Source organism: Ipomoea triloba, chromosome 11 (genome assembly GCF_003576645.1).
Source record: "Ipomoea triloba cultivar NCNSP0323 chromosome 11, ASM357664v1".
NCBI classification, from domain to species: domain Eukaryota; kingdom Viridiplantae; phylum Streptophyta; class Magnoliopsida; order Solanales; family Convolvulaceae; genus Ipomoea; species Ipomoea triloba.
The window spans coordinates 11,816,467-11,832,956 of NC_044926.1; the positions used below are offsets into that span (position 1 = coordinate 11,816,467).

The 16,490-nt window shown below is 31.5% G+C and overlaps 1 protein-coding gene and 1 long non-coding RNA gene across 2 annotated transcripts; one reads left to right on the forward strand and one right to left on the reverse strand.

The window, feature by feature from the left end:
• Window positions 1-7,901: 7,901 nt before the first annotated feature.
• On the reverse strand, window positions 7,902-8,636 carry LOC115995914 (zinc finger BED domain-containing protein RICESLEEPER 3-like). Its single transcript, XM_031235062.1, has one exon. It carries the CDS (start codon window positions 8,634-8,636, stop codon window positions 7,902-7,904), a length of 735 nt encoding a protein of 244 aa, XP_031090922.1.
• Window positions 8,637-8,826: 190 nt separating this feature from the next.
• LOC115996831 lies at window positions 8,827-10,178 on the forward strand. Its single transcript, XR_004093670.1, has 2 exons — window positions 8,827-8,888; window positions 8,923-10,178. It is a non-coding gene; the product is annotated as an uncharacterized LOC115996831 (long non-coding RNA).
• The last annotated feature ends 6,312 nt before the right edge of the window (window positions 10,179-16,490 follow it).

Genomic DNA, 16,490 nt, shown 5'->3' on the forward strand with positions numbered 1-16,490 from the left:
AAGTGAAGACCAAAATCACTTGGGAAGTGCTCAAAAGTGGTAATCTAGAGAAAGGCATCTATTTTTCATGTATGTTTAAAGACATGAGCTTCCTCAAGCTCAATGGACTTTTCAATTTTGTTTAATTCTTATGTTAAAAACAGAGTAGGTTAAGTCTAAATGGTTATAGCACTCAAAATGCCAAACAAGTTCACAATGAGATACAAGCTAGGAATACAGAGGAGAATCTAAAGAGGCTAAAAGATGATAGTGAAAAGAGAGAAAGCGTTAGTTCTACGCTTGTAAGCAAGAAGAAGTATAAGCCTAAGGGTCATAACTCCAATAACTTTGATGGCAGGAAGATGGTGACACTTAAGGGGAAGAAGTGAGCATCTAAACATATAAAGATGGATATAGTGATAACAAAAGAGACTCAAATATCGTACATGTTACGAAATATTATTACGAAAATAATATTTTTGCAAAAAATAACAAGCACAAGAACGAAAGGGTTTTCTTGTAGGTGGTTAATACGAGTCGAGTGAAACACTCTTTCCTTAAAACCTTATTTGTTACCCCCAAAGGTGCTAGGGGCGTTGTAACCTAGGTTTCTCAAGATAAAACGTATTATGGTTCAATGTTTGAGCACTCAAACAAAGGAACCCAGCGAACAAGAGCAAGGGATGAAACACAATTGGCTAAGAAAGGAAGAAGAGCAGAGATTTTGAGAGCTGAAAATCGTAGGAGTTGATATGTCTTATAAAATTTCTGTTGCTCTCAAAAGCTTTATATAAGAGTTGATGGTTTAATAGCATTTAACCATGGCATTAAAACTGATTATAAATCAGTTTTGTAACCCTGTAATCGCAGATCACCATCTGGGAATTAATTCGGAAATTCAAAATTGGAATTAATTTCGTAACTGATGAATTAATACCTAGAGGTTGTGAGCGGTTAACATATCCGAGTTGACCGAATGGCGAGGCGAGCCAACGAATCGTTATGGCCGAGCCAATGAACCATTACCGTACTAGAATGACGAGGCGACCCAACGAACCAATATGGCCGAGCCATTAGCGTATCAGAATGGCGTGGCGACCGTTACCACGAGTTGTTAGGCCAAACCATTCTGGTTACCCAAGTTGTAGTGGCTCTAGAAAAACAATATTATAGACTATTAACTGGTCACCTAGAAGTGTTCTCTAGGAAAAACAATTTCTTGACCGAAGGTGAACACTGGACACTAGGCATCTCTTCAAACCGATCGATTTTATGAAGGTCTCCATTAACAAAAAGCTTGCTCAAAATATCTTGAATGGACTAGAGAGAATGTGAACTTTTAAAGGTATGCATGTTCCATTACAAATGCATTTTTTATGATGTTGTCTTCGAATTTTTTGAGCATGTCGAAATGGATATAGTGTGATAAAATCCAGGTCCTTGACATTTTTGTGTGAATTTAACAAGAATGAGACAAAAATGTGCAGGAATGAAAAGGCGGATCAAAACGTGTAAAGTACTAATCTAATTACCTTCTTCTTATTAGGGTTTTTGAGAAGAATGTAATCAGGTTACCTTCTTTATCAAAAAAAAAAAAAAAAAGCTAACAAGATGAGAGAGAAGAAGGTGTTGTCAATACCTTCTTCCCTCTATTTCTATTTGTCTTTAGTGTCATGTGGGAGGGAGACTTCTCTCTCCTCATTTATCCACAAATCAGGCCATTTCTACGGGAGGGAGAAGGTAGTTCCACCTACCTTCTTCTCTCTTTATTTCCTTCAAATTTGTATCCCCTCTCCTTCAAGTATAAATGTATCCTTCAAACATGGGGATGGAGAAGATGAAACATATACAAACATTACATCATATCATTGTTTTCCCCTTGTAGCCTACATCGGAAGCAATAGACAATTGCAATGAGCACCATTATCGGAATAGTTGTTGTTGTTTATTACAAATTGTGTAATTAACTTTTTTAAATAATCTAACAACCCATGTTTAATTAATTTTTTTAAGTTTAAATAATTTAAAATTTTCAAAAGGAAAGTGTAATTAACTTTTTTAAAAGTTTTTTAAACATAATTTTCAGTCAATTAGTAATGTCCTTTTCCTTTCCAATTTGCCTAATTTCCATTTCTTTTTTTGTTAGAATCTTTTTATATTTTCAATCAATTAGTAAAATCAGTTTTCTTTTCCATTTTATCTTTACTATTGTTTGGGCGGGAATTTCACAAAGGATTATTTTATATTTATTAATAGTAGTATAGATAAGCATTTGAATTATTATTATATGTGTAAATAATAATTAATAAATTATTTTTTCTTATAAAATTAGGCCGAATTTGTTTTCATTATTCTCACAATTATAATGGTTTAATTATTCTCATAATTTGGTAAATAAAATTTTATTACCAATTAAAATTTATTAATTTTTTTACCAATTAATTAATAATATTAGTTTGTGCAGTATAGAACACATCCAGTATAGAACAAAATTTTAAGAAGAATTTACCAATTAGCTTATTGCTATCCACTCCTCCGAGAGCCTTTAACGATTCAAAATCTTTGAATTTGAACATGTGTTTGTAAATGGATGCAAATTCCCTAAGGAAGATCATGAAATTTAAAAAACCAAGCAAAAAGCTGAAAAAACTCAAAAAAAAAAAAAACAGCATACTAACAACATAAAAAATGCATAACAATAAATACAAAATAAAGCAATATGACCAAACATGACCATGATTTTATTCCTATTAAATAAAATAATATCTTGACCGCATCAACAGAATTTGCAGATTTGAAATTGGAGAGGTCTGGAATAATTGCACTGCGTTCTACGTCTCTCAAAGTTCACAATATAGGATTAGGGATTTATATAAGGTTATATTTTATTACGATAGAATTGTAGTATGATAGAAATTGTAATGTAGAATTGTGATACAATAGGAATTGTAACGTAGAATTGTACAACGAATAGGAAAATATGAAATAATCGCATCCTAAATATTATAGAACTGTTTTGGGCGGGAAGCTTAAAGTGAAGATTTTGTTTTTATATATAGTATAGAAGTATAGATTAGTAGGAGTACCGTAGATACTACTAGTTGTTGTTGTTGTTGTTAATATTATTATTATTATTATTATTATTATTATTATTATTATTTATTATTATTAGGAGTACCGTAGATACTACTAGTTGTTGTTATTATAAAATTAAGTAATTAAAGCAAATTAAAGATTTTTAAATTCAAATAAAATTAAAAATTACTTTAAAATAAATAAATAAAATTACCAAAACATTTATTTTGTTAAATTTAAATAAGTAAAAAAAATATTTGTTTTCTTAAAAAAAAAAAAAAAAAACAAACCTTCATCTCCGGCCTAGAGACGGAGAGATCTTTTTCTCCAGGCTCGCTGGCAAGCCTGGACACACAGTTATTTTTTTATTTTTTATTTATGTAAAAGTTAAAAAAAAATTAATGGGAGTAGTGTTAGACTTGAAAGGCCAGCTGGCAGGCCTTCAATGCTTCTTTGTTTTTTGTTTTTTTTTAAAATAAAAGTAAGACAAGAGGTTTGGAGTAGACATGTGCTTTCCTGCTCTCTTCAATTCGTACGGCTTCCTTAGCGATCCGTGACCAACAGCAGTAAGAAGCGCCAAAAGCACCTGTGACCAGCTCTCTTTCAATTCGTACTGCTTTCTACATTTCTTATGGGGAAAGTAAATAAGTACAATATTTGATTTGACAAGTGCATGGTGTAGCAGTGATTGATTCTATATAGTAAACAAATTAATTTTATGGTACTTTTTTCTGCTATCTTTCTTCATAGTGTATTGGCTTCAAAACAACTTCTTTGCCTTTCTTCAACCATCTTCATCTCTAAAAATTTATATTACATATGGCAGGTATAAATATAAACTTAGCAATTTTTATTTATTTTTTTAAATTTACGTATTTTAACATAATACAATATATTTTGTTCATAGGTGGTGGAGATTATGTAGCTTTGCAACTATACTGGGGCGTTGCGATCAATAAAATTCCATTTGAGCTTCGATATACCCTACCTCCCTCACATAGCATTTGCATACATCACCAATTTTCTTTATCAGACATTGTAAATGTCATCTGGAGTTCAATGGGCGAATGGCAATCGTCATTGGTCTTAACAGGGAGGTTTCCCGTATCCACGAATAATACAACATTCACATATGGCAAAAACTTGTGTGAGACCGTCTCACAATGAGACGTGCCGGGTCGGGTCGGATCAAGATGCAAATGTAACATTTATATGCACAAATGTCATACTTATATGCTCAAATGTAATACTAATTAGGAATAAAATTTTTGTTACTTATAAGGGTACGTAAATGTAATACTTTTAAGGGAAAATACAATACTTTTACATTTGATTTAAAAGTATTACGTTTTTCCTCAAAAGTATTATATTTGCCCTTATAAGTAAGGGGCACTTGTCAACATTACTTATTATGAAAAATGTATTACTTTTTCTCTTATAAGTAACAAAAATTGTATTCTTGATTAGTGTTATATTTGAGCATATAAGTATGACATTTGCACATATAAGTATGACATTTGAATGGTGTTTTGACTCGACCCGACCCATCTCACGAATAAGGATCCGTGAGATGGTCTCACACAAATGTGACCCTTCACATATATACTGTTTCCTATAGTAAGTGATGACTCTTTGCAATATTGTTTTGACCACTCTTCACGCTTTGGGGAACTGGATATATATGTGACAATTAAATTACCACCGCAACCCACGAGTCACACACTAAGCATAGTAATGATATCAAATGGTCAATCGAATTTTTATTCAACCCTATAGAATTCAATATTAGAAATTAGAATTGCTCCCTTTGATTGACCAGAAAGAATGATCGAGGTTCTCTGCTTTTGTTCAATTACTGGTATTGAAGGGAAAGAAAAGTAATAAAGGTTTATTAGGCCTCGTCCAGAAATATCCAAATTTTTATGCCTAATACCCCATAGATAGTTCGAACTGGATAAGAACAATAATCAATTTTAGCTCGAATAGTTTGTCGGGGAACCCTCCCTTCTCTGATCCATTCCACACGTGCAATTTCCTTTCCGTCAATGCGCCCTGCAATTTGTACTTGAATTCCNTGATTGACCAGAAAAAGAATGACCGAGGTTCTCTGCTTTTGTTCAATTACTGGTATCGAAGGGAAAGATAAGTAATAAAGGTTTATTAGGCCTCGTCCAGAAATATCCAAATTTTTATGCCTAATACCCCATAGATAGTTCGATCTGGATAAGAACAATAATCAATTTTAGCTCGAATAGTTTGTCGGGGAACCCTCCATTCTCTGATCCATTTGACACGTGCAATTTCCTTTCCGTCAATGCGCCCTGCAATTTGTACTTGAATTCCCTTTGTATCTACATTTTCAGCTAATTCAATAGCTTTTTTCATTGCTTTTCGAAATGAAACTCTTAATAGGGAGGTTGCCCATATCCACAGATAATACAACATTCACATATATAACGTTTCCTATAGTAAGTGATGACTCTTGGCAATATTTTTTTGACCACTCTTCGCGCTTTGGGGAACTGCATATATATATATGACAATTATGCCACTGCAACCCACAAATACGGAGTTCATGAGACTACAGTCAAGAATAATGCAACACGTTGATACTATTACAACATATGACTCACCAGATGGTGGGAGTGTGTCCCACGACATTACAACTGAAGGACAACAAATATACACAGACTACTAGAGGTATTATTATTATTATTATTATTATTATTATTATTATTATTATTATTATTATTATTATTGTTATTGTTATTATTATTTCTGTTGTTGTTGTTATTGTTGTTGTTATTGTTGTTGTTGTTGTAATTATTATTATTATTATTATTATTATTATTGGTATTAGTTATATATATGGTAGTCTAGTTATTATTATTATTATTATTATTATTATTATTATTATTATTATTATTATTATTTAATCAGTAGGGTAGTTGTTGCCTGTTGTTGTTGTTGCTGCTGCCTGTTGTTGTTGTTGTTGTTGTTGTTATTATTACCATCTCTGCACCACAGTTGTCGTCATCATCATCATTGGCATCATCATCATTGGTATTAGTTATATATAATCAGCAGGGTAGTTGTTGGTGCATGTTGTTGTTGTTGTTGTTGTTGTTATTATTATTATTATTATTATTATTTATCATCTGTTCATCACAGTTATTATTATTATTATTATTATTATTATTATTGTTATTATTATTTATCATCTGTTCATCACAGTTATTATTTTTATTATTATTATTATTGTTGTTGTTATTATTATTTATCATCTGTTCATCACAGTTATTATTATTATTATTATTATTATTATTATTATTTATATATAATCAGTAGGTAGTAGTTGTTGTTGTTATTATTATAATCATCATGAATAGTGCTGTGTTCATCATTTTTTTTTGGGAAAATTTACCTACAAAATAACAAACTATATCAAGTAAACTAAAGAAAGTAATTAATTCTATGCTATTAAATTTCATTTGAGTACATTTATTACCTTTGATACCTTTCAACAACCAATTTTGACCACACATTAATGCCTCCAAAGTATTTGGGTGCAGTCTACTACGATGAAGACCCACCAATCTACCACTAGTGCTAAAAGCTGATTCTGAAAGCAACAGTAGAAATGTGAATAACTAAAATGTCCTTAGCAATCTTTTGCAACACTGGATAGCGGAGTCCAACACCTCTCCACCAAACTAAAATATCAAAGTCTAGCTAATAGCAAGACTTTTTCCTCCAAATATTGATCCAAGTCTGATTTTAAGCCCTTTGTTTTAGAATTATTCAAATATGACTTAAATCCCGAGAGAAAGCAATATCCTTCATTCCCATCCTTATTTGTAACATTAGATGAATGTTTGGTGATTTTGCCAATATGATAGGAACTTTCATACTCATGCAACAATTCATAACAGTTTTTTTACCCTTATGATTTCTTCTGCAGTTATTTCTCCATAGAATTCCTCAAAGAAATAGTCAATTATCTTAAACTTATATCTTGGATCAAGAATTGTACCTACTGCCATAATCACATGCATTGATTCCCAATATTTTTCAAACTTTGCTATCATATTTTTAGCCATTTTTGCCACATCCAAATCAGAAGATTTCACCCAACTTCTCAAAGAGAATTTGATCTCACACATTAAGGGAAAAAACACATTAGTTGTTGGGTAATTCTTCCCTGAAAATGCATTTGAAGCTTTGTAAAACAACTTCAATTTCTTACACATTTCTTCATCTAACTCCCAATCTTCTTTTAGTGGTGCACAAGCAAAAAGAGGTTCCCTTTGTTCCAAACGATAAAAAACATCTTTGTATTCCAAAGCAACACTAAGCATTAGAAATGTAGAATTCCATCGGGTCTTGCAATCAAGCACTAATTGCTTTGAATATTCAATTCCCAAATGTGTTGCATTTTCTTTAAAAGTTTGTTGTCTTTTTGGTGTGGCTAACCAAAAGGCAACACTATCTCTTATATTTTCTAATCCCGGACCCATAATCTTTAGCTCATCTTGAACAATCAAATTTAAAATGTGTGCACAACAACGCATGTGAACTAACTTCCCACATAATAAAAGATGGCTAGGATTTAGCTTGGATACAAGGAGTTCAATCGTACCATCATTTGTTGAACAATTGTCAACAATCAAAGTTGACAATTTTCTTTCAATATTCCAATCAAATATACATTTCAACAATTCTTTCGAAAGAACTACCGATGTATGTGGACAAGGCACATAAATAAACCTATCAATTAAAAAAATGCACACCAAATAATGTAAGAAATTGCACAAAAAATAATATAAGAAATAAATTATAAGATTAGTTTAAGTAACATGTCTCATAAGCAAACTTTGCAAACTCCAATTGTTGTCAATAAAGTACGCAGTGATAGCCATGTAGCCTTTCTTTTGATTAGATGTCGTCCACATATCTATAGTTAATGTTACCCTACTTGAGTTTTTCTTCAAAATGTCCATGATGTTGGCCCTTTCTATACCATAAATCTTCATTATATCACTTCTAATTGTATTCCTGGAAGGAATCTTGAATATTGGTTGAACAACAGATGCAAATCTTTTGAAACCATAATGATCAACCATTGAAAGTGGGTATTCATGCATGATTATTGTCATACTTGCCAACTCCTTCCTGGAAGTTTCTTGATCAAATGTGTAATTACTTCTACACATTTTTCCATCAGCTTTCCATTGTTGTTGCAATAATGTTTGCTGCCTCATATTTTTGAAGGGCCTCATCTTGCACACCTTATGATGTTCATGAAGATGCTTTGTTCCATTTCTTCTTTGGGCTCCAAGAAGTTTCTTGCAGTAGTTGCATTCTGCTTTATCAACTCCCTCAACATTGATTTTTTTAAAGTGTTGCCAAACAACTGATCTTAATCGTTTTTCACCAACTTTTGCTTCATCTTCAAGGTCAACATGTTGAACAGGAGGGTCAGTTGAAAATTCAGCTGGTGAAGAATTATCAGGTTCCACACGTTGAGTTGGTGTATCAGAATTGAAACCTTCAATTCCTTGAGAAGTAATATCACCATTCATCATATACACAACCAATAAAAAAAATTGAATAAATTGAACTAAAAAATGAAATAGAACCAAAAACAGAACTAAAAAAAATAAAAGAGAACTTAAAATGGAACTTTTAAAAAAAACAAAAAGAGAAGCCACAAGATTACAAGAACACATAAATCAAATTAGAAAAAAAAAAAGAAGAAAAATCATTTTTTATTGTACTAGCAAACCTGGAAAATGAAAAAAGAGAAAATGCCCTTTTTATTAAGATTATCTACGGTAAAACTGGGTGGTGGAACTGTGGAAGTCATAGGAAAGCAAAAAAAAAATGGAACTAAAAAATGAAAAAGAAGCTACAAGAACACAAAATAACCTGGAATTAAATCAGAAACCAGAATGTTCACAAGAAACAAAGGAAGAGATTACAACCACTCCACGCAACCTGACTCGGAAACGACTTCCCGGGCTAGAGCATGGGCAGCATGATTCGCAGATCGCCTAGCAAAACAAAAAAATAAATCATGAATCTGGGATGCAGTTTCTTTTACATCATCAATAATAAAACCAAAAGAAGAATTAAAAGATTCAGATGATAACGCATAAAACACAAGCTGGAATCAGTTTCAACATCCACATCACCAAAATCCAATTCCTTCAGCCAGCTAAGAGCTTCTCGGATGCTCACCGCTTTCGCCTCTTTGACATTGAAAGACCCCACACAAGTCCTAGATTTTACTGCAATGAAACAGCCTTCATCATCTCGAACAATCTAGCCCATTCCCCAATACCCACCCAAACACCTACTACCCACCTCCATTACAAATTCATGAAGAAGGCAATGCTTCACACCTTTATGAAACACCACCCCCCCATTCTGTATTTTACCCATTCCAATCCTTGTGATTACCTCCCACCAGCCAAGGGCGAGATTAAGATCTTAAAAGAAAGGATATAAACATTCACAAAGATGGCCAAGGAGGGCACGGCTAATTTAAAAGCCGAAATCAAGAGCGAACTGAAGGAATATCTTGTTACCCTCCGGGAGGAAGGTCTTCCATTAGAAGAGATTGAAACGAAAATGCTCTCTATGATGGAGGAGCTCATGAAGACAAACTCATTACGGGTTAACTACCCCATTATAGATGATCTCCCGACTTTTGAAGCCAATCCGAGGGTTGTACATAAGGATGAAGCTTGAATTACATTTTTTAAGAGAACCTCCCTACCGGCGCGGGACAAGAATTTTGAGTTCCAGCTTCAGACCTTGTTCAGAATTTTCCCTTTCCAGAAGCCTAGGATTTCCTTCTTACGCCTGCCAATCAATGATGGGAGACCCAAATATTTGTCTGAAGTATCCCCCTCACGAACACCTAGCACCATGGCTACCTCATTTCGGACTTGCTGGTGTACATTTGAATTGAAACAGATCATAGACTTGTCATAATTTATTTGTTGACCTGAGGCTTTCAAATAGTTATCCAAGATCCAATTCATCATTGCACTCTCATTAGGATTTGCACGAAAAAAAAAAAGAAGAAGAAGGAAACAATCATCAACAAATAATAAATACGAGATTGGAGGTGTTCCTCTAGCAACACATATCCCGTGTAACTAAGGAATACATTATTTTGTTATGAAATAATAATGCATGCCTGCCATATGTCTTATTGTCTTTTGTATCCTCCTTTTTACTTTCCTAAGTAAGAGTGGAATGATTTGTCTTTCTACCTGCTCAAATTGCCTTTGTGTTAAGTTATATTTCTCAAAGTAGCACATCTATACAATTGCCAATGCAATATCCTGGTCGATATGAAACATATGTTGGATAACCAAGTTATTTTGAATTGCAACATTTGCTAAATAAGGGAATTTTCCTAAACTACAACACATTCCCGAAAACCTAGTAGTATTGGTTCTATAAATTTTTATCCTCAAACGACAACTCTTTTACTTATCACAATGAATAATAAGTAACTAGAATGTATAGTTTGAGGATAAAATTTTATAGAATGAGAACCACTAAGCTGTTGTGAAGGAATGTTGCAATTTGGCAAAATTAGATTGTTTAGAAAACATTGTGTTCCCTCCAAGACGTTGCAATTCATAATAAATTGATGGTCCAACAAATGTTGCATATCAACCAGGATATTGCATTGGCAGTGATATAGATGTGCAACTTTGAAAAATATAATTTGGCACAAAGTCAATCTGAGCAGGTGGTAAAGATAAAATCAACCGTTCTCGGAAAAGCAAAAATCAATTTATGAAAGAGAATAAGACATATGGAAGACACATATTATTCATAACAAAATAATGTATTCCTAGATTACATCCTCAAAATAAACATTCATAGACACTTGTAAGAACAACTTATGCAAAACATTAAACAACTTATTCATTGATAGTCATATCAAACACCAAAATAAATATTTATTAGTAAGTAAAGAATGAGAAATGTCAAGATCACCATGACTTCACTTCCTCAAAAGATTATGTATTCATAGATTGTTTCACTTTTAGAGAAATCATGGTCATCCATTCTTTGTCACTTTGTATCATAGCATGTCACTATTGTTGGTATAAATTACCACAAGATTTTAGTAATAAGCTATTGAGAGCCAAAATATCACATTCACATATATAAGTTACAACTTAAACATATTTATAAAGATTGTGAAAAGTTCTACATAGTTATGTGTTAATAAGTATTAAATCATCCTTTCAAAAGTAATAAATCATGTGACTACAAAAGTTCCTTTATGAAAAACAATTAAAAAGACCGCTACTAATTTGTGTTAGTGAAGTTATTATAAAATAATTGAAGGATACCATCAACATGCATTTAAAGATATTTTATATAAGAGGAAGTAGCACAAGATTAGCGATGCATCAATAACGGTAAAAGTTTTACATTAATGTCACTTTCTTTCAATTAATCAAGAAGAGAAATTGCCATATACTTGTACAGTTTATTACTGTAATAAAAATAGAAAGTGTTCGATCTTCATATTCGAATTAACAAACAATTGAATCTTCACCATTCAAACTTGTACTTTTTTTAAACAAAGAGTTAATACCGGCTGGGGTCCTTCGGGTATAGTGACGCTACCACGTTTAGTCCAAAACTTTCAATTAAACCACTTGCGGTCCTTCAACTTTCAAATTTAACGACATATGGTCCATGAAATGAATCATAATTAAATAAGGAAAAAATTGTATTTTTTAGTTCGGCAATTGTTTCCATGTTACAAATGCAGTCTTTGCCTTTCAATTGTTAAAATAGTTATAAATATTGTCCTAAATTTAGAGTTGCAATCATTTTTTAAAAGATATGGATTAAATTTACATCAAATCAAGAATTACAACATTGTTGAAAGACAAAGACTAGATTTACAACAACAATGGTAAAGAGATGGAAATAACAAGTACATTATGCTCAGATGTCATATAGTGACTCTCCCTATATGGGAAGTCACTCAATGTAATAGGGCCAGCTATATTCAATCAAAAAGCAAAGACTAGTTAATTTCCATCTCTTCCACCATCATTGATGTAAGTCAAGTCTTTGTCTTTCAACAAATAACAATATGATAACAATTCAAAGACTATTCACACCAATTGAAAGGCAAAGACTAGTTTGGGGATAAAAATTTATAGAGCCAATGCCACTAGGCTATTGGAAAAGAATGTTGCACTTTAGCAAAATTCAAATGTTTAACAAATGTTGAATTCCCTCCAAGATGTTGCAATTTAGAAAAACTTGATGGTCCAACAAATGATGTGCTCCTTTGAGAAATATAATTTGGCACAAAGCGTTTTTATGCAACTCGCAAAGATACAATAAGACACATGACAAACACTAATTATTTCATAACAATGTAATGTATTCCCTGATTACATCCCCAAAATAAATATTCATAGAACATGCATGAACAATTTATCCATTGATAAGCACATGAAACACCAAAATAAATAATTATTAGCATGTGAAAAGAATAATAAAAGTCTAGCTCACAATGACTTCACTTTCTTGAAAAATTTGTGTATTCATAAATTGATTCACTTCTAGAGAAATCATGGTCATCCATTCTTTGTCCTAGTTCCATATAATCTCACTATTGTTGGTACAAATTACCACATGTCATTGCTCATAAGCCATTGGGAGCTCAAATATCACACTGTACATATATAAGTTACAACTTAAACACACTTATAATGATTGTGAAAAGCTCTACATAGTTATGTGTTAACAAATATTAAATCAGGTGACTACTCAAGTTCCTTAAATAAAATTTTTTAAATATAATGCTAATAATTTTCCTTACTGAAGTTATAAAATAAGTGAAGGAATACTATCAACATGCATCCAAAAATATGTTATATAAGAGAAAATATTACAAGGAAAGCAATACATCAATAATGGCAATTCAAAAAGTGAGAAATTGATGACACTCTCTTTCAATTAAACAAGAAAAGAAATGGCAGCATACTTTTTTTCATTTTATTCATAAAAATAAAAGATGTTCAATCTTTATATTCGCATTAACATACTTTCCCCATTCAAACTTGTGCTTTAAAAAAATTAAAAAGACAACTTGCAATCCATCTAAGTTATGAACAAAAAAGATATACAATTACAACATTCATATAAAAATATCTAATCAATATTTACCCTCCAAAATTTCATTTATTTGGTCATATTATTTGTATACTTTGTTATGAGCATAGCTTCTAAACTATGCAATGAATCAAGATTAGATAAGAAAAATTTGTATTTTTAGTTTGGTAATTGTTTCAAAGTTACAAATGTAGTCCTTGTCTTTCAATTGTTGTGAACAATATTTGAATTGTTAACATAGTTATAAATCTAGTACTTTATTAAAAGTAATGAGTATTGTTGAAATGTAATGACTAAAATTAGAACAATTAAAGTATTGTTGAAAGACAGAACTAGATTTACATCAATGATGATGGAAGATATGGAAATTGCATTGCTTGTCATTTCCATCTCTTCATCATCATGATTGTAAATCTAGTCTTTATCTTTCAACAATGCTCTAATTGTTGATTTGTTGTAAATCTAATCCCTGCCTTTTAACAATACTCATTACTCTAAATGAATAATTGAATTTACAACAAATGAAAATAGACACTAAAATTATAAATAGGTCAACAATTAATTTAAATACTTAAAATTTACAATAATTGAAAAATATGGACTACATATGTAATAGGAGAATAATTAGACTTAAAGTACACTTTTTCAATCAAATAAATGTCACTCAAACAACAACATATGCAGAAAATAAAAAAGGAAAAATTGATAATTCTACTAACTTAGAGAACATATGAAAGGAGCGAGATGTGTGTGTGTGTGTGTGTGTGTGTGTGTGTGTGTATATATATAATCATCACTTGAACTCATGAAAGCATGCATCAAAGTAAACAATAAATGAAAACTTGTATTGTATAATGATAATCTCCGGATATGAACATAGCTTGTAAGTCATAAAATCAATAGGAATTGGAATGAAAATATTGCTAAAAAACAAGAATAAGAAAAATAAGTATATCTATATTTTTATGTATGTGATCATATCTTTAAATCATCAAAACATAAAAAGAAAATTATGCTAAAATGAAAACTCATACCGTTTATGCCTATTTCCTTATATGGACATAGCTTGAAACCCTAAAATCAACAAGAATAAAAAAACAAAACATTACTAAAACAACAAAGATAAGCAAAATTATAGAGAATGAAAATTCACAAGAAATATAATTAGTGTATGCATAAATTACTAAGAAACAAAAATTCTCAATAATAGAAAGAGAGTAAAAAACCATAGGTAAGAGAGATCTTGAATTTAGGTGAGCCACGCTAGAAAATTGACGAATCTCCCTCTTCTTATGTCAATTGCCACCATTATTGGAGCTGCTACCCTCTCTATTGGAGGTGGAAATGGTAGTGGCGGTGATGGTGGTGGATTCATACTTCCATTACTTTCTTAGGTAAAGAAAAACATAAGTGTTTGGCAGGGAATAGGTATATATGAAGGAAAAATTATAGGCATATTATGAAATGAGTATACCTTACACCCAAAGAAAAACATGAGTGTTTGGCAGGAAATGGGCATATATGAAGGAAAAACGGTAGGCAGATTAAGAAATAAGTATACCTTACACACAAAGAAAATTGTGAATGTTTAGCAGGAAATGGGCATATATGAAGGAAAAGTGGTGAGAAAATTCAGAAACGAGCATACCTTACACACAAAGAAAAGCGTGAGTGTTTGGCAGGAAATGGGCATATATGAAGGAAAAATGGTGGGCATATTCAGAAAGCAGTATACGTTACAAAAAGAAAACCGTGAGTGTTTAGTAGGAAATTGGCATATATGAAAGAAAAACTGTGGGCAGATTCAGAAATACGTATAGCTTACACACAGAAAAATGTGTTTGGCAGGAAATGGGCATATATGAATGAAAAACGGTGGGCATATTCAGAAAGCAGTATACGTTACAAAAAGAAAACCGTGAGTGTTTAGTAGGAAATTGGCATATATGAAAGAAAAACTGTGGGCAGATTTAGAAATACGTATAGCTTACACACAGAAAAATGTGTTTGGCAGGAAATGGGCGTATATGAATGAAAAAATGGGCAAATTTAAAAATGAGTATTACTTTTAGGCCCGGTGTAAGCAATGACAAGCTTACACTTAACAAGTGTACTAGCCCAATAAGAGTTTATGTTTCAAAACTAGAACGCTTTATGGTGACCATTGCAGTAAAATAATTTAATATCCAATTTTCGAATATCAGTTTAAATTTAGCCTAGATTTTAATTCATGTAATAAATAATTGATAATTTGAATTAATTTACATTATATATATATATATATATATATATATATATATATATATATATAGACACACACACACACACACACATTTTACACGCATAAATTTAGAGCTGTCAAAACGGGCCCAACTCGTCGGGTTGGGCCCGTTTACCCGTGCTTTTGGACGGGTTGGGTTGAAGAAATCCCAACCCGTCCCGTATAATCTGGTGTTCCTACCCCCCACCCCCACCCTCAAATATATTGTGTAAATGTGGTATTGTATTAATATTTTAAAATATTGTTGCTAACAAAATTTGAACCCTTAACCTTTCACATAACTTACCACTAAACCAATTATGTAAAAAACCTTCATTGAACATCTTTATATACGGATATATTTATTTAGATCATTCAAGCATTATATATAATTTATTTATATAAATTTATTACAAGTATTAATTAATACATTTAATTGTATCTTTATATTAATATTAATATATAATTTATTAATTTATTTATATTAAATTTATTATTAGTATTAATGAATGCAATTAATTGTATCATTATATTAATATTAATATATAATTTATTAATATTAAATTTATTACTAGTATTAATTAATACAATTAATTGTATCTTTATATAAATATTAATATAAAGTTTAATTTATAAAATTAAAATATAATTATATATATGTGTGTAGTGTGTGTAGTGTGTGTATAATCTGTATATATATATAAACATACATGTTGTTTGTTTAAAAGGTTTGATGTGCTTAGTTGGAAATGGTCTTAGTTTTTAATTAACTAATTAGTTAGGGGTTCAATTCCCAACTTATACAAATAAAACAATTTTAATAATATTCATTTAAAAACATAAATAAATAAATAAAAATTAATTAACGGGCTAGCCCGTCAGCCCGTCCTACACGGGTTGGGTTGGTCAAATCCCAACTCGTGGGAAAACGGGTCGGCCCATCCCGGCTCGCTTTCCTACCAACTCGAGACGGGTCAGCCCATATGGGATGGGTTGACCCGTT